The 19,050-nt window shown below is 49.1% G+C and overlaps 1 protein-coding gene across 2 annotated transcripts; it reads left to right on the top strand.

The window, feature by feature from the left end:
* Nucleotides 1-11,538: 11,538 nt before the first annotated feature.
* Nucleotides 11,539-16,806, top strand: LOC109739393 (hydroxycinnamoyltransferase 1). Of its 2 annotated transcripts, none has more exons than XM_073511367.1 (3): nucleotides 11,539-11,692; nucleotides 11,955-12,377; nucleotides 15,745-16,806. In XM_073511367.1, exons 2-3 carry the CDS (start codon nucleotides 11,955-11,957, stop codon nucleotides 16,648-16,650), a joined length of 1,329 nt encoding a protein of 442 aa, XP_073367468.1. In that variant the 5' UTR covers nucleotides 11,539-11,692; the 3' UTR covers nucleotides 16,651-16,806. The 2 variants fall into 2 exon arrangements, with proteins under 2 accessions (XP_073367468.1, XP_020154071.3); XM_020298482.4 differs by having other exon boundaries at nucleotides 11,663-11,831.
* Nucleotides 16,807-19,050: the final 2,244 nt, after the last annotated feature.

Here is a 19,050-nt window from a genome sequence, read left to right as displayed (position 1 = left end):
TTGTGGGGTTCTTTTGCCTCAATGGTATTATTCTTCTAGAAGCTATGTTGCCAATTTTGAATTTTTATTTACTTGAGAAATTTCAAAGTAAACACTGACTTGCAACATGGAAAATTTTAATACCTCATAAACTTTGCAGATTTTGTTTCAATCTTGCAGTTTGGTTTGCTTGCTTGTGTATATATGCGTGTATAATGAGAGGGAGGGAGATATTATTCTTTTTTGATTCAGGGCGCTTTTATTATCTAAAAAATGTAGCATCAAGTGGATACAAAGCATTATGAGTAACACCCGGCCTCTGCATAACTAGGATGCACACAGCCAATTCTACGAAGTCTGAGAATAAGAAAAGAAACAAAACCGACAAAATGGAAACAGTAGAGTCCTACAGACCGACACTATGCCAATGTCGAAAGTGGTGGTGGGTCAATCCGGAGGTTATGCTGCCACACTTGTTGGGAAAAAACCTTCATAGCCACCTGCTCGAATCGCGTGCACACCGCCTTGAACAGCGGTTGGTACTCCACTCCCTGTAGCGTAGACCACGTACCAAGCGAGTGCGTACACTGGAAAATAACCTGTAGAGGAGAAGCATTTTTGTCATTAAAAACCAAATCATTTCTACATAGCCATAGCGACCACATTAAGGCATACGCTCTCACCCTTATTAGCGTTTTGAACCTATTTGGAATACCGTCCAACCAATGACCAAAAATATTGGCAACACTTGTGGGCAGATTTAAATTTGACGCTATTTGGATGACTGACCATGTAGAACGTGCAAACTTGCATTGGAAAAAGAGGTGTTTGATTGTCTCGTCATGAGTACAAAAACAACACTTCTTACTCCCTTCCCAGTTGCGTCGTGCGAGGTTGTCTTTGGTTAGCACAATTCCCCTATGAAGATACCACATGAAGATTTTGACCTTTAGTGGAATCTTCGACTTCCATAGTTTCTTATTATTTTTCACCGGTACCTTAGAATGTGTGAGTGCACGGTACATGGAGTCTACTCCCTTAGAATGTGTAGTAAGGTTCTAGCGAAACAAATCCCGGCCTTGTGTCAGGTTAATCGAATCCAGCATGGACAATAGATTATGCCATGACATAAGTCGGGGCCCAATCAAATCCCGTCTGAATGAAATATTCGGTGGGGATAAATTGAGCACCTGCGCAATAGTATTCTTCTTCTCATGAGTAATGATGTATAAGGTTGGATATTCTTCTCGGAGACTGGCATTGCCTAGCCAAATGTCTTCCCAGAAATGAATCTCTGACCCATCCTTTATCACGAAAGACCCAAAGCGAAAGAGATGTTTCTTTGCCGCCATTAGGCCAGCCCAAAAGTGAGAGTCTCGAGGTTTCCAATATGCTTGAGACACCGCCTTTTGGCCTAAATACTTGTTGCACAACATGGTTTGCCAAAGACCATCGTTAGTAAGTGGTTTGAATAACCATTTACTAAGTAGGGCCTCATTCTTGACCTTTAGGTCATGAATTCCAAGACCACCTTGGTCTTTCGGCCTACAAACCACACTCCATTTGGCCCGTCTATATTTTTTATTTTCCTCCTCTCCTTGCCAAAAGAATCTAGATCTAAAATAGTCCAATCTTCGCAAGACCCCTTTTGGTAGTTGGAAGAAAGAATGCATATAGAGTACCATATTTTTTAGGACAAAGTTAATCAAAACCAGTCGTCGCCCAACTGAGAGCAGCTTTCCTTTCCAACTGCTCAATCGTTTCTCTAGACGCTCCTCTACATGCTTCCACTCTACAATAGTGACATGCCGACAGTGAACCGGTATTCCCAAATACCTAATCGGGAATTGGCCATGCGTGCAACCAAACAGGTCAGCATATTCGACCGCCGACTCAAGGGCTGCTTCGAAGCAGAACAATTCGCTTTTATGGAAGTTAATTTTAAGACCCGACATTTGCTCAAGCACCGAAAGCAATAGTTTCAGGTTTCGAGCTTTGTCTAGGTCATGTTCCATAAAAAGAATTGTGTCATCGGCATATTGCGGAATAGAGAGGCCACCATCCACAAGGTGTGGCACTACTCCTGCAATCTAGCCATCCTACTTGGCACGCTGAATCATAATAGCCAACATGTCAACAACAATGTTAAATAACATTGGGGACATGGAGTCACCCTGCCGCAGTCCTTTTTTTCTCTGAAAGTAATGGCCTACATCATCATTGACTTTGATGGCCGCACTACCTCCAGTTACAAAGTTTTGGATCCATTGGAACCATTTATTGGAGAAACCTTTCATCCTAAGGGCATGTTGGAGGAAAGACCATTTGACCTTGTCATATGCTTTTTCAAAGTCAATTTTGGATACTACTCCACTCATGTTTTTTCGGTGTATTTCATGCGCGGTCTCATGCAGGATTACAACCCCATCGAGTATATTCCTACCTTGCATGAACGTCGTTTGAGATGGTCGGACCACATGTTCAGCCACCGAGTTTAACCTATTCGTAGCAACTTTTGGTAAAAATCTTGAAGCTGACATTAAGGAGGCATACTGGTTTGAACTATTGGATCCGTTCGGCCTCCTTAACCTTCAGCAACAAGACAATCTCGCCAAAGTTAAGTCTTGATAGGTCAAGTCTGTCGGCATGAACAGAACTAAATAATTCCAAAAGGTCAGTCTTGATGATATCCCAGAAATTATGATAGAATTCTGCGGGGAAGCCATCGGGTCCTGGAGCTTTTTTGTGTCCCTTGTGGAACACCGCCACTCTCACCTCCTCGTCTGAGAATGGCGCCGTAGGGATATCATTTTCTTCTGTCGTGACTTGTGGAATATCATCTGTTTGAGTCTCGTCAAGGGTGATGTTCCCTTCAGCCATCGCCCCGAACAGAGATTTGTAGTATTTTGTGATATACTTTTTGAGCTCTTCCTGACCTTCGATCTGCCCCTCATCTTGTTGGAGACTATAAATACATTTCTTCCTATATCGCCCATTGGCAATCAATTGGAAGTATCTTGTATTATTATCACCCATCAAAATGAAGCCAGCTTTGGATCTCTGGTAGTATTTGATTTTCTCTTCTCGCAAAAGCCTAACCATCTTCTCATTAGATTGATTTTTCAATTCAATCTCTTGTTGAGATAAGGTGCGCATCTCTGCAATCTTGTCGAGGTCATCAATAATGGTGGAGAACCTTTGTTTTTCTTTTTTTTATATTTCGTTGGTGTGTTTCGCCCATCCAGTGAGGTGTTCCCTCATGGCCCTTATTTTAAAGTTCCATCTCTGAATAGGTGTACGACCACTGGCAGGCCGCTCCCAAACATTCTTAACCATGTCCACAAATCCTTCCCGATACAGCCATCCCAATTCAAATTTGAAGGGGTGATGGGCAGGTGGATTTGTAGAGTTGGAATCCAGAATGATGGGTGCATGATCCGATAACGCCTCAACACGCTCTAGGGCACGCACGGTTACAAAAGAAAATTTTAGTTCCCATCCGGTGTCCATGAGTACCCTATCAAGCTTCTCGTATGTCAGCATAGATCAATTATTAACCCAGGTGAACTGCCGCCCCGACATAATGGCCTCTCAAAGATCCAAACTGTCTATCACAACATTGAATAGAAAAGGCCAATGGGTGTCGAAGCGGTCATTATTTTTCTCTTGTTGGTACCTAAGGATATTAAAGTCCCCTCCAATAAGCATTGGATATGGGTTATCCTTAGCCAGGTTCACCAATTCCCGAAGAAAAGCCGCTTTATGCTCATATTGGGAAGCCCCATAGACAGCGATGAGAGTCCATGTGAAATTATCAGCCTTGTTTCTTAGGTGAAATTTTATATGAAATTCATCGATCGAAAAGGCCAACAAGTCCATGACTGAGGTCAGTATCCCGAGAAGGATTCATCCAGACCTTTCACGAGCTGGTAGACTGTGCCACGTGTAGTCGAAACCACCTGATATGCGATCGAGGACATGAGGGCGAAAGTCACACTACTATCCTCGGAAATTGCCACAAAATCCAATCCATGTTCCCAAACACAATCACCGACGTGTTTATGTTTAGCCAAGTCTGAGAGACCTCTGCTATTCCAAAACATGCCTCTCATGTGGAAACTCGTGTTGATGTGGAGCTCTTCGCCTTCTTGGGCGGTTTTTGTTTCTTTTTAGAGGAGTGTGATTTAGATTTCCGCGTGGACACTGTGAAGTCACAAAACATCCTCACCGGTAACCTCACCAACCAAGTCGGAGATAAGCGGACCATCATATTTGGCATCCGCTTCATCATCCTCATCGGTTTCGGGGTCCGGTAATGTGGTAGGACACTTTGGAGAAACCTTTAATTGGTCGATCTCCATATGTTTAAGTACCCCAACCGAAAAATTAATTTCATTTTCATTCTTTCCCATAGATACACCAACATTCTTTAAGGTAGAACAAATGCGAGTTTCTGAAAAGGGAAGAAAAGATTGAGCGGACGAGGTACCTGCCGTGTGGTCCCAGTTCCTCGAAGCCTGGCGTCACATCGCCTTTGCCATAGAATGCTCATCGGTCGGAGAAGAACCATCAACAGAGAGAGCCGGAGACTTTGGCAATGGCGTCGTCAAATAAGTTGGCACGCGAACCGAAACCGACTCGGCGGTATGGGCTGGCAGCGCGTCCGAACCCACTGCCGGCTGCAGCAGCGGTGGGGCAGCAACATGGGTTGCATGCGCTGCATGCGCGACCTAAACCTCCAAGGAGCATACACATGTTATTTGGGACGTGACTTAATGGAGTGGACGTACATTTAGCTAAACATTTTCGGATAGGAGTATGTGCATTATTTTGGGCTATATGGAACACTAGAAATGATATGATTTTTAATGGGGCACAATTCACCAATTTTTTGCAGTTTATCTACAGAGCTACAGCTTGGATCCGTATGTGATCCTTACTCACTCATGCGGACTTCAGGGAGCCTTTGGTTATTGGGTGCAATCGTTGGGAGACGGTAGCACGGGCTATCTTCAGCCAATTTGGGTGGCGAGCTAATAATAGGCTAGGTGTGTAGGCATCGTAGCTTATTATTCTATCGCCGGATGTGGCACTTTTTTAGTTCTATATCGCCGGGTGTGGCGCTTTTCAGATTTATTTGCTTTTGAGTTCTACTCAGTTTATGAGCTTCTTTGGACCTTATGACCTTGTTATGTTTTTATTTAATAATATGGCTGCATGCATCGATTGATGCAGAGGTAGGGGGTATTCCTTCTTTTCCAAAAAAATGCACGGCCTCAACACTCGCTGGCTGCATGTGAGCCATGCTCACGCGAGCAGGAGCCGCAGGCAGCGTAGTGCGGCGAGGAGCCGTGGACCGCTCCGGCCCGGCATTTGCCTGCATGGGACATGCATCCGTGGATGCCATGGACCGCACCTGGTCTTGTGCGTACGTGTGAGCAGTATCTGAAAGCTGAATAAAACTATTGCTTATTGATTATTTGGTGCGGCATACAAGAGTATATAAGAGGGTACAAACCGACTTGGGGTAGGGATACAAAACTGACTTGGACTAGAAGTCGTATACCATAATGACTACTCTAACATCCCCCCGCAGTATCAACGGCAGGCTCGACAACGTTGAGACTGAAACAGATATCTTGAAACAGCTTAGTAGGCAGTGCCTTGGTGAAAATGTCAGCAAACTGAGCCGTAGAGGGAACATGAAGCACCCGAAACTGACCAAGAGCAACCTTTTCACGAACAAAATGAATATCAATCTCAATATGCTTTGTGCGTCGGTGTTGAACTGGATTGCTGGTCATGTAGACTGCTGATATGTTGTCACAGTAGACAATAGTGGCCTGCTCAATAGGCCTGTGTAGCTTGGAGAGTAACTGTCGAATCCAGATTGTATCTGCAACGGCATGTGCCACAGCGCGATACTCAGCCTCGGCCGACGAACGTGAGACTGTAACCTGTCTTTTTGAAGACCAAGAAATCAAATTGTTACCAAGAAAAACACAAAAACCGGAAGTGGACCTTCGAGTGTCAGGACAACCAGCCCAGTCTGCATCAGAGTATGCGGTAAGCGAGTTTGGAGAAGAATTATTGAGGTGGAGACCATGATTGAGAGTTCCTTTTAAATACCGAAGAATGCGTTTAACATGATTATAGTGAGGAACCCGGGGATCATGCATATAGAGACATGCTTGTTGAACAGCAAAAGAGATTTCAGGACGAGTAATTGTGAGATATTGGAGAGCACCTGTTAGGCTACGATAGAGAGTAGGATCGGAAAAGGGTTCACCGGTAGCCGAAAGTTTAAAACTAGTATCGACAGGAGTGCGAGATGATTGACAGTCAAGCATACCAGCACGATTAAGAAGATCAAGAATATAGTGCCGTTGGGAAAGAAAAAGACTAGAGGAATCTCGAACAACAGCAATGCCTAAGAAATGATGGAGTCCTAGGTCCGTCATAGAAAATTCAGATCTAAGAAGAGAGACAATATGATCTAAGAACTTTTGAGAGGAGGCGGTAAGAATGATATCATCTACATAAAGAAGTAAATAGGCAGTGTCAGAAGTTTGATGATACACAAAAAGAGAGGTGTCGGAGAGAGATGGAGTGAAGCCTATTGTTTGAATGAAGGAGGAGAAGCGTTGAAACCAAGCTCGTGGGGCCTGTTTAAGACCGTAGAGAGATTTCTGAAGAAGACATACATGAGTTGGAAAGGATGGATTTTCAAAACCCAGAGGTTGCTGGCAGTAGACAGTTTCTTGAAGGGAACCATGGAGGAAAGCATTTTTAACATCAAGGTGGTGAATGGGCCATGAAGAGGAGACAGCAACACTAAGAACGGTGCGAATGGTGCTAGGTTTAACAACAGGAGAGAAGGTTTCTTCGTAATCAATTCCTTGTTGCTGAGAAAAGCCACGACAAACCCACCTGGCTTTATATCGTGAGAGGCTCCCATCGGAGTGGAACTTTTGGCGAAAAATCCATTTGCCAGAAACAATATTTGTATTGGGAGGACGAGGAACAAGTTGCCAGGTGTTGTTTTGAAGTAAAGCATTATATTCTTATTGCATGGCAGCGGCCCAATTGGGATCAAGTAGAGCAGTTTTGTAATTCTTTGGAAGAGAAGTGAGAGATACGGAGGTATGAAGGTTTAGGCGGTCTTGGGGTTGATGAAATCCTGATTTGGCCCTAGTACGCATGCGATGATCATTAATCGGGGCTGCTGTAGGAATAGCACGAAGGGGTAAGGTGGGTACTGGTGAGTCCGGCGCAGCTGAAGAGTCGGACGAAGGAGTAGGGCTGGGTGGTGGAGTGGGAGCAGGGCTGGGTGGTGGAGTGGGAGTAGGGGCCGGGGGTGTTGGGGAGGGAGCAGGGGCCGGGGGTGTTGGGGACGTCTCGGGTGGGTGAGTGTATGGTTGGGATTGGCTATGGTGGGTGTTAATGGTGGTGGTGATAAGTTGTGTTCGGCAGGTAGGGGAGTATATAGTTGGAAAGGACGGGGAGAGGGGGTGTTTGCGGAGCTAGGGGTGTTGGATGGTGTAGTAGTGCGTTGTGAGAAAGGAAAAATGTGCTCAGCAAAAGTGACATGACGAGAGACATGAACGTGTCCGGTGTGAAGGTCGAGACAGCGATAGCCTTTGTGCTCGTCAGAGAAGCCGAGAAAAGCACATGGGATAGAGCGTGGTGACAATTTATTTGCAGAAGTGGCGTAGGCATTGGGAAAACAGAGACAGCCGAAAACACGAACCGCGGAGTAGTCGGGGTGGGAAAGAAAGAGGGAATAATAGGGAGTAGTGTTGGGTTTAGTTTTAGAAGGTCGAATATTTAGAAGGAAGGTGGCCATGTGTAGGGCTTCAGCCCAAAACTTGGGAGGCATAGATGATTGAATGAGGAGAGTGTGAACTATATCATTGAGGGTGCGAAGAGAGCGTTCTGCTTTACCATTTTGAGGGGATGTGTAGGGACATGAGAACCTAAGCAGGATGCCATGTTGTAAGAAGAAAGTGCGATTATTAATGTTATCAAACTCGCGACCATTGTCACATTGGATAAAGCGAATTGGGAGGAAGAAGTGAACAGACACATAGCGTTGAAAATTAAGGAAAAGAGAATGGACCTCGGATTTGTTGTGTAGAGGAAAAGTCCAGACAAAGTGGGTGAAATCATCGAGGATAACAAGGTAGTATTTAAAACCCGAAACACTTGCAATGGGAGAGGTCCATAAATCACAATGTATTAATTCAAAGGGATAAGTGCTACAAGAACTAGAGGAACTAAAGGGAAGACGCACATGTTTGCCTAATTGACAAGACTCGCAAAACACAGAATTATGAGAGTCCCTATTACATGGTATGGTAAATTCACTAAGCATAGAAGCTAAGACGGCGGGGTTGGGATGGCCCAAGCGACGATGCCAGAGATCGACGGAGGCCAGCATGGATGTTGGAGGGGTGGCGGCAGGAACTCCATTAAGAGAATAAAGATCACCGGAGCTATTGAAGCGAGCGATCTCGGCCTTGGTCAGGTAATCCTTCACAGATAAACCAAAAGGGTCAAATTCAGCCGAAACTAGATTGTCGCAAGTAAATTGGCGAACAGAGATAAGATTTTTAATGAGGGCGGGTGCAACTAGAACATCGCGAAGTAAAAGAGGTTTGGTGGAAGAGGGAAGTTGAGCCTGACCAACACAATATATAGGAATAGATGATCCATCTCCAAGGATAATGGAAGGGAAAGGAGATTTAGTGCAAGAAGATAACCAATTACTAGATGCAGACATATGACTAGAGGCCCCTGAATCAAAGATCCAATCCGTACCTGAGTTTCCTTGTGCAGCAAAGTTATTCATGGCCTGGAGAAAGGCAGCTTGATCCCAGCTCGGCGTCGCAGGTGTGGGTGGCGTCGGAAGCAGTGCCGGCGGATACGATGGTGAAGGCAGTAGGGCCGGCTGGGGAGTGTAGTAGGCATTGGCCGGCTGTGGTGGGGGTGGCGTCGGGAGCAGGGCCGGCTGAGGTGTGTAGTAGGCGCCGCCGTCGGTGGTGTAATGACCATAAGGAGCATACGTCGGGGCGGTGTGATAGACATTGGCCGGCTGTCGGGGGTTGAGAACCCCGGGAGCACCAGTAGGCGGCCGAAGGCCGGGTTGCCAGGCACCTGAGTATGTCGGCGGAGCACCGATGGTGGACGGAGCGGACCAGGGCATGGGCCATGCTTGAACAAGCCTCGTCCAAGGATCATGAGGAGGCCGCCATGCAACCGCAGATGGAGCACTGGTGGGTGGTGCAGGACTCGGTGCTGGTGATGTCGTAGGCGGAACCGAACGAGTCGACGGCGGCCTGTAGATAGGGTTTTTGCCGCGGTAGTTCGGACTAGGACGCCAGCCTGGGGGCGGTTGAAGAGATGACGATGCGGACGGCCCGGCGGCAGGAGCCGGCATGAAAGGCGGCGCTGGTGTAGACGACAGAGGAGGACGAGCCGCAGCATGAAAGACCTTGGGGCGAGAGTCCTTGCGAGTTTGTGTTTCCGCCGCGAGTTGTAGCAAGGAACGAACTTCAGCGAAGGTAGGAGGGGGTCGTATCATCGGTATGAACAAGGCTTGCTTGTCAAAGTCTTCGCTGAGGCCGACGACGACGATATTGATTAGCTGTGAGTCGCTAACTGTATCGCCGAGTTCGCGGAGCACATCACCAATGGTCTTAACGCGCTGGCAGAACAGGTTCACCGGGGCGTCTCCTTGCACCATATTGCGAAGCTCGGTGTGGAGAGCGTTTTTCCGAGCATCGGTGTTGCTTTGGAAGAGCTGACGGAGGGAGTGCCAGATGTTGGCAGCGGTGGCGCCGTCGTGATCGAGCATGTTGAAGATCTCGGTGGTGATGCGGGTGTAGAACCACTGGACGATTGCGAGATCGTCTTTCAACCATTGCGGATCGTCGGGGCGGGGAAGACAGTTGGCGGCGACATGCGAGCGCATGTTGCAGCGGCCGAGGTGGAGATCTAAGAGATGTCTCCAATGGTAGTAGTTGTGGGCGGCGAGATCAAGAACTATGGGGATGTAGGGGCTGACGCCGGAGATTGTGTCAGCAAGAGATATTGGTGCGGCGAGGATGGGTGCAGGGTAGTTTTGTGGAGCTATGGTGAGGGCCGAGAGAGAAGCGGCCGCGGCGTTGGCAGCCTTGGCGATGAGTGCAGCCCGGCGCTCGAAGTAGCCGGGCGGCGGCGGCGGCGGTGGCGTTGGCGGAGCCATACCCTAGACCCTGGGATCGGTATCTGATACCATGAAAGCTGAATAAAACTATTGCTTATTGATTATTTGGTGCGGCATACAAGAGTATATAAAAGGGTACAAACCGACTTGGGGTAGGGATACAAAACTGACTTGGACTAGAAGTCGTATACCATAATGACTATTCTAACAGTATCAACTGCTGGCCGTCCCGCTGTAGGGAAGGCCCCAAGGGACATGTCCGCATGCGCAGGTGCCGAAGGAGCAGTACAAAATTGAGTCGTCTCCATAGGAACCGCGGACACTGTATTAGCCACAGGCGTGGTTTTTGCACCTTCCGCCTGAACGTTTTTTGCCCTCTTGCTCACATCCTTATCAGATATGTGCGCATCCCGGTTAGCATCGTCATCATGCCCGTTGTCATGGTTTTCCCAGATCTTAGGAATGAAGTCATTGTCAGGGACAAAATCATTCTCCTCTAGTATAAACTGAAATGCATATCCATTAAGCACTTAGAATTGGGGCGGCTGAGCGACGGCCGCCATAACACGGCGTCCGAATTGGGGTGGCGACCGCGGGGCAAAAGCTGTGCGGCAGGGCGGCGGTGGGTGCAGGGGGCTGGGCGGTGGGGAATGATCGGTGGCGATAGCTGAAACGGCGGCGGGGATGAACCGGGCGGCGGCGGTGGTGTGGCGGAAAATATAGTCGATTCATAGCGTGCGAGGCGGAGCGGTGGTGCGGTAGTGGCTGGGCGGGTACTTGGCGGTCTGGTGGTGGCTGCGGCGACGGCAGAAACGGCGGCGAGGACGAACAGGATGGGGGCGGTGGAGCGGCAAAAAATATGGCTGATTCGCGGCATGCGGGCGGAGCGGCGATGCGGTGGTGCCAGGGATAGGCCGCGGGGTCAGGGATGGATGGACGGGCGGTGACGGTGACGTTTCCGGGCATAAATCCCCGGCGGCGGATGCGGGCAGTCGTCGGAGTGGCGGACTCAAATCGGCTTACGTACTAGTATGATTTTTCTTTGGTAAGATGGCGGTCTAGCTAGTTTAAACTTGCCCTTGCAGCTGCTAGTACTAGTAGTGGTCCAAGTAGAAGCTTCGTCTAACCCTGAGAAATGGGAACACCTGTGACTAGTCAGACTCATAGCGTTGTTTCCCACCGACGAAACCCCCTCCGTACTGCTAATGTATGAGGGACGATAGAGTGACACGTCGGCGCATGGTTAGTGCATGGACGATACATCCACCTCCATCTCAATCGAGCGTTGCAGCATAGTGGCGCAAGTTGCATCGTACGTCGTTCATTTATACCTTCCGCAATAATAGTACTCTACGATGCAGATGCAGATGCAGATGCTTGTGGTAGCATCGTACACCCCACGCGGTGCACGTCAAGTGAGGTGGGTCATGTGGACGGACGAGGTTTAGAGAGAGCGCCATTGATGCCAGCTTGATTGCCACGTGAGTCGTACGTCCTGAGGCTGAGGTAGGTAGACAGCCGCAGTCAAGGGAATCACTAGTGCATGCCTTGCCTTGCCTTGTATAATTAAGGACCGTCACCATATATATATACTTGTTCTTCTCCCGCCAAAGGTATTGGATCCTCTTCTTCCATTCCAGTTAAGGTCAGCCGACGTACCTCCTTGATCCTCTTCTTCTCTGGCTGATGCATGCATGCATACATCCATCCAGTTGCGCTCTCTATTTTCATTTTGCTGTCAATTTACGGTCGATATATATATATATAGATGGGCATCACGGTGACGGTGAGGCGGGCAAGCATGGTGAGGCCAGCCAAGGAGTTGCCGCGGTCTCGGCTATGGAACTCCCACCTCGACCTGCTGGTGCCGCGCTTCCACACGCCAAGCGTCTACTTCTACCGCTGCCCTGAGGAGAGGGCGCCGGAGGGGTTTTTCGACGCCGACCGGATGCGGCGAGCGCTGGCTGACGCGCTCGTCACCTTCTACCCCATGGCCGGCCGCCTCGCCCGGGACAAGGACGGGAGGATTGAGATCGACTGCAACGGGGAGGGAGTGCTCTTTGTCGAGGCCGACGCGCCCGACGCCACCGTCGCCGACTACGGTGACTTCGCGCCCACCATGGAGCTCAAGCGACTCATCCCGGCTGTCGACTACACGGAAGAAATATCCTTCCCACTCGTCCTGCTCCAGGTCAGCTCATTTTCTTATGCCAGTTATAGTTATTGGGAGCTTAATTAGCGCATCTGCAACATGCCAGTTACAGTTATTGGGAGCTTAGCGCATCTGCAACGCTCGCCCACAAATTTGCTTCAGCGTCGTCTGTCCGCATACACGGACCAGTCTACGGATATGGATGCGGGAGCCGACCATCAAACGCTGCCCGCATACATTTCAACCACTGTTTCAATCAAATGGACGAAATCCATGCAAACATGGGGATTTTATTAAAGTTCGGATAAAATTTACATAAAACGGATGATATTTTCACCGTTCAACTAGAAACTCTAAAAATAAAACCTAAACCATATACCGGACGACAACCTCGTACGCATGGCCACCTGGTCCTGCCGCACCGCCATCGTTGTCCCTCCAGCGGCGGAAGGGCTCGTGGATGCCTTCTGCTCCTAGAGGAGCCGCCTCGCCTCCTGTTGCGCGGTACGGTGGGCCGCCTTGGCCACTGCTGATGGCGCCGGCGAAGCCCCGGCGGCGGCCTTGCCCCTGCCGGCGTTGCCGGAGCCGTCGTTAAGCGACCGCTCCTCACAGATCTTTGCGTGCTCACCCTCAAGGCGGTGGCGGCGCCGGGCGACGCCACCGTGGTGGTGACAGAGCGGTCGAGAGCCCACATGGCAGTGAAGTCCCCCATTCCGGTGCCACGTCCGTCTTGGCGAATGCGGAGCAGCGAGCGGGCTTGCGGCGGTCGTACCGTGCCTGCTGCCTCGCTGCGCGCTCTGCCTCGGATACGACGGCCCTCGAGCCCGAGGCACCACCATAAACGCCTCCTCTAAGGTAGTGAAGGATATGGCCACGCACCTTCGTGATCGCGGGCGGCAGCTCCTTATTTATCGGGTGGCGGCGATGTCGACGAGGGACCGTCAATTCGGGCATAACTGCTGCGCGATGGGAGGCGTCACCGGCTCGTCCTTGATGCGGTGGAGGCACTGAGGACGCGGGCTCCTCCTTCACGCGCCGGAGTGGGGATGTTGGCTCCCGCTTCATGCGGACGCGCTTCATGGACTGGCTCCTCCTTCACGCGCGCTGGCGATGGTGGTGCCGGGCCCATCTGACGGACCGAGCACTCCGTTATGATCTCCATCTGACAGACGATCGTCCCTCAGAGCCGTCTCCACGAGGAGATGTGGCTGCTGCTGCAGCTGCTTGTCCTCCTCGTCGTCGGAAGAGACGACTACCTCTTTCTTGCTGGAAGAGGCGCCCACCGCCGTACACGCTGATGGTCCCAGAGAGCGAGGACGTTGCCATGATCCGCCTGAGGAGGGACTTGTACCACTTGCGTCTGCCGGCACCGAGAACCAGGACTTCGGCATTGCCGCTGGGCTCGGGATCAGTGACTGGGAGGGGGAGGGGACGTTGCTCGTGGAGGGGTAATGTGTCTCTGTTTGTCGCCGGCACATGGCTTATATAAGCACGACCAGACTAGACGAAGGGACGGTTCGCCCGCTTCAATGCAACATAGCGGCCGGAGTTGGTTTCTCGGGACGTGGCATCCGCATTAAAGCAGCGACGGACGAGAGGTCATGTCCGTCAATGCCGACCTCCCATCCAGTCAAATCATGGGCATTAATGCCAGCCGTTGCATGCTCCGAGCCAGCGTGAATGTGGCATGGTAAGCGACGCGGGCGTTCGATGGAAAGGGCGGGGGAGGCGGGTGGGATTTTTGGGTGGGCCTGGTCAGTCAGAAGCAGACATGGCAGCGGTCCGGACGCCCGCAACCCCCCCCCCCCCCCCCACCACTTTGTATCTGATTTGCGGATAAAAGAGTGTTCGGGCCGCCGAATGGATCGATATAGGCCCGCGTTGGATGGCTTCCAGAGTTCGGACCACGCGATCGAGACGTATGCGGGCGGTTTGATGATCGGCGTTGAAGATGTCCTTAGAGTACAACCAGTTGTTGGCTCCATGCAGCTGTCCGGGACCATCGGCGTAAAGCCAAGCATAAAGAAATACAAAAGTCAAGCATAAAGAATACCATGCAGCTGGGTGAAGATAAAAAAAGTAAAAGCTGAGCACTGCCATAACCAAGGTCTAAGGAGGGTAGAGAATTTCATTTATCACTTGGTGCACTTCTACGTTTTTCATATATATTTCAAGAAACTAATGCAGCTTGTGTCATTGAATGCACATCGCCAGAAGGTCTGAAATAAATCTAAAAACACATGAGCACCAGTGTCAAGTCTAAGACTTGAACTTTGGTGAACTGGGGAAACAATTGCCCGCCTAACTATCGAACCACATGTTGGTTTGCTGGCTGAGTATATAATTGGAAACTGGAGAATAAGTCCTAACCATAGAAATGTGATTCACCAATGTCTGATTGACTCCTTCAACATACAATTTGATCAATTTTTTGGTGTGCGCGGATAATGATATAATAGCTACTACTCCAGTTAAAGTAATATATACGGTGAGATTCAGGTGGTCCTCGGTCCATCATTGGGATTTGAGGCCACACAGCCCAACCACCTCGGAGGTTGCCTTTATTAGAGAAGCTATAACATGAGTTGGTACATACTTCCTCCGTCTTGGTTTATTGGTCTTTTTTGTATTTAGTGTAAAATTTTGGTCATAAATTTAACTAACAGAATGTCAATGAATGTCATAAAAAATTATGCCATTGAAAACTATGTTCAAATACGAATCCAAAAATATAATTTTTGGTGACATGCATTAATATTTTGTTAGTTAAATTTATGGTCAAAATTTGACACAAAATACGAAGGGGACTAATAAACCACGACGGAGGTAGTACTACTGTTTTGTGTTTTTTTAATGAATTTGGTGTGTTTGCTGGCACATACTACAATTTATTGATTACCTCATTGGTAGATACTCCCTCCATGTAAATATATAGTGCATACCTACTTTTGCCCCAAATCAAACTTTGTAAACTTTGAAAAAGGTTATTAAAAATTTATCGACATCTACAATACCGATGAAATATATTGCCATGCCTCTTACCTATTTGGTATTATAGATATTCATATTTTTTCCTACAAAACTTGAAAAATATCTAATATGTACTGAATATTGAAAAAAGGGTGTGTAAAATTCCTAACCTGGAAGGTGTGATTATTACATGGTCCTCACTAGCCAAATATATTTCTCACAAAGGCTAATGGGCAATAAAGAAATACAAAAGCCAAGCATAAAGAATACTACCATGCAGAGCTGGACGAAGATAACAAAAAGTAACAGCTGAGCACTGACATAACCAAGGTCTAAGGAGGGTAGAGAATTTCATTTATCACTTGGTGCACTTCTATGATTTTCAAGAAACTAATGCAGCTTGTGTTTTGATCCTTGCATTTTTACTGTACACCAGGTGACCTATTTCAAGTGTGGAGGTGTCTCCCTCGGTGTTGCCACACAACACCATGTCGCTGATGGCATGTCCGGCTTGCATTTTATTAACTCATGGTCCAACCTCTGCCGTGGAGCTCAAATTGCAGTCATGCCCTTCATCGACCGCACCCTCATCCGCGCTCGAGACCCTCCGACTCCATTTTACCCACATGTTGAGTACCATCCATCCCCAGCCATGTTGTCATCCAAGCCCCAGGATCTCCCTTCTAATTCTAAGCGAACATCACCTGACACTGCTGTTGACATCTTCAAGCTCACCAGCTCAGACATTGGCCGCTTACGCTCGCAGCTTCCCACCGGCGACGACATGCCACGGTTGAGCACGTACACATTGCTGTCTGCGCATGTCTGGCGTTGTGTCTCTCTTTCACGTGGCTTGCCATCTGATCAGCCCACCAAGTTGTATTGTGCCATTGATGGGAGGAAACGGCTGAAGCCGCCGCTACCGGATGGTTTCTTAGGCAACGTTTTGTTCACCGCCACGCCGATCGTCGAGGCAGGCAAGGTGACCAGAGGGCTGGCGGATGCAGCAAAGATAATCCAAATGGAGCTAGATAGGATGAACGATGACTACTGCCGCTCAGCATTGGACTACCTTGAGCTGCAACCTGATTTATCGGCCTTGGTCCGAGGAGCACAAACCTACCGTTGCCCTAACCTCGGAATCACCAGCTGGGTGAACCTGCCCGTCCACAACGCAGATTTCGGATGGGGCCGGCCGATGTTCATGGGTCCTGGCGGCGTCGCATTTGAGGGGCTCGCCTACGTCCTCCCAAGCGCACACAATGATGGGAGCTTGTCCATCGCCATCTCTTTACAAGCCGACCACATGAAGAAGTTCCGACAGTTGATCTTCGTACTGTAAGCTAATTGGCATTACTTTAACACATGCCAAAATTAGTTGCATGCATGACAAGAAATTTGATTTTGGATCTGTAATCTATTATTTTGAGCTTCCCTTTTGCTAGGCCAAATATGTAGCTCCTGATTTCCTGCACAATAAAACACCCATTTGGACCTTGTTTTGAGCAGTTCCCAACACGCACTGGTAGCTACAAATAATGTGAATATTCCATTGGTAGCTATCAATCTCTTATATTTACTAATTGGAGGCCCCATATGAGCCTCCACATCATTAAAAATATCTTAACCGTTCGATCTACGTAGTTGATCTATCCTAACACCATAATTTACGTTACTATTGCATGAAAAAAAGACCCAACCTGGCCCAAACTGCACGTAAACCTGACCCAACCTAGAGCAGTTATTCGTGATGAACATGACGACTTGGTTTATACCCAATGTACGAGATGTGGATGCTGCTGAACTTCTTGCTATACGAAATGGAATGTATCTTCTTGCCAATATGGGATGTATGAGAGCGGAGGTTGAGTCAGACTGCACCTTTGCGGTGGAATCAGTTCAGCTAATGGATAATTATCAAGGACCAGATGTTGCAGTTCTTGCTGAATGTAAGCAACTCTCCATCGACTTTGCAAAGATCACCTTCAAGCATTGTTTCAGAGAAGCAAACCAAGTGGCTGATGAGTTAGCGAAACAGTCTTTTAGATCGAGTTCTTCTAGTTCCTGGGATGCTATCATCCCTGACTTTATTTCTCATCATCTTGTAAATGATATGACAGTTATTTGAGAAATAAAGTCTAATTATGCTCCAAAAAAAACCTGACCCAACCTAGACGTAATTAGCAGTGGACACAATTCATCACCAGCGTTCAGATCTTATATCTAATCAGAGAAAAATAAAAAATAGAAACCATCTATTTTGAGGAACTCCCATATCTCTAACCTAACTGCCACCGTTCCTCTGCTGATTCTTGGATGCTAATCAAGTCTAGCCATCGCCCGTCCTCTCCTAATCCCGACGTGGCAAAGGCCGGACGCCAGAAACTCTGGCGTTTAGGTCCGAAACGTAAGGGTAAACAGCAAGTGCCGTGCCACTGTTACAAACCAGCAAGATCACTCGGTATTACGTGGAAGTGTTGCATGCACGTAACCAGAAGTTTGTTAGTCAGGTAGTTAATCGTGGTAATACCGAGTGATCTCGCTGGTTTGGCAACAATAATGGCACGGCACTTGTTGTTTACCCATACGTTTCGGACCTAAACGCCAGACTTTCTGGCGTCCGGCCTTTGCCACGTAGGGACCAGACCAGGAGGTGGGCCATGGCCAGACGCCGTAGACCATGGTGGCTCCCGTGTAAGCAAGACACCTTGGTTACTTACGTCTCAAAATGGGTCAGATCTAGAAAAAGTTTCCAATAAGAACCAAATCATACTAATCTTTTGTGGATGGGCCAAAACAGTAAAAAAAGTCCTCTTGCGGTGACCTGCACAGCATGCATGGCTGTGTTCGGCGGACACGAGCACGTGAAGGCGGTGAAAGACATGGGACACAGGGGACATGGGGACCTGCAGCTGCAGACTCGCACATCCTAAAACAAGAACGGCAGCAAGCCCCACGCTCTCTCAGCGATTTGCGACACCGGAGGATCTGGGCCGCCGGATCATTACCAAAGCATTGTAGGAATGAATAGTTACCTCTCCAGTGTGCCACTGCGTGTAATTACGGTGCCCCGCTGAGGGCATTCTCGTCATTTCACGCACATGCTTATAAAAGGCAGCACGCCTGTGGTGAAACCCTAGCCGCCTCTCTCCCGCACTCGCGCAACCCCATCTCTTCCTCCTGCCTCACCTCTCTCTCTTCCTCCAAACCCTAACTCGCGCCCGCCTCCCTGCCCTGCCGTCGTCATCTCCTTCCTACGGCTGGCCGCTGCCGCACCGCACGAGGTGGGATGCGACCCATGCCCCCGCCATCTCCTCGGCTTAGCCGACCACCCCTCCTCTACATTCCTTCTTGTCTCACCACTGTTGGACGAGGAGGAGTGGACTAGCCGTTGCTGGCGGTGACGCGGAAGGAACGGACTGTCCTCCGTCATGGAGCGAGTAGCGCCCATCGTAGGCTCTCCGATCTGATACTTCTTTTCACCAGGAGGGGCATAACTCGATGGGTGCTACTCGTCTACGACGCCGTCGGCGAGCTTGTACAAACGCCTTCGGGCGCGGTCCGCCGTGTCGTCTCCGGACTCGTCTACAATGCCGTCGGTGAGCTCGTACAAACGCCTTCCGGCGCGGTCCGCCGCGTCCTCTCCGGCCTCGTCTACGACACCGTCGGCAAGCTCGTACAAACGCCTTCCTGCACGGTCCGCCGCATCATCTCCGGCCTCGTCTATGACGCCGTCGGCGAG

Source organism: Aegilops tauschii, chromosome 3 (assembly GCF_002575655.3).
Source record: "Aegilops tauschii subsp. strangulata cultivar AL8/78 chromosome 3, Aet v6.0, whole genome shotgun sequence".
NCBI classification, from domain to species: Eukaryota; Viridiplantae; Streptophyta; class Magnoliopsida; order Poales; family Poaceae; genus Aegilops; species Aegilops tauschii.
This window is presented reverse-complemented; position numbering and strand designations above follow the sequence as displayed.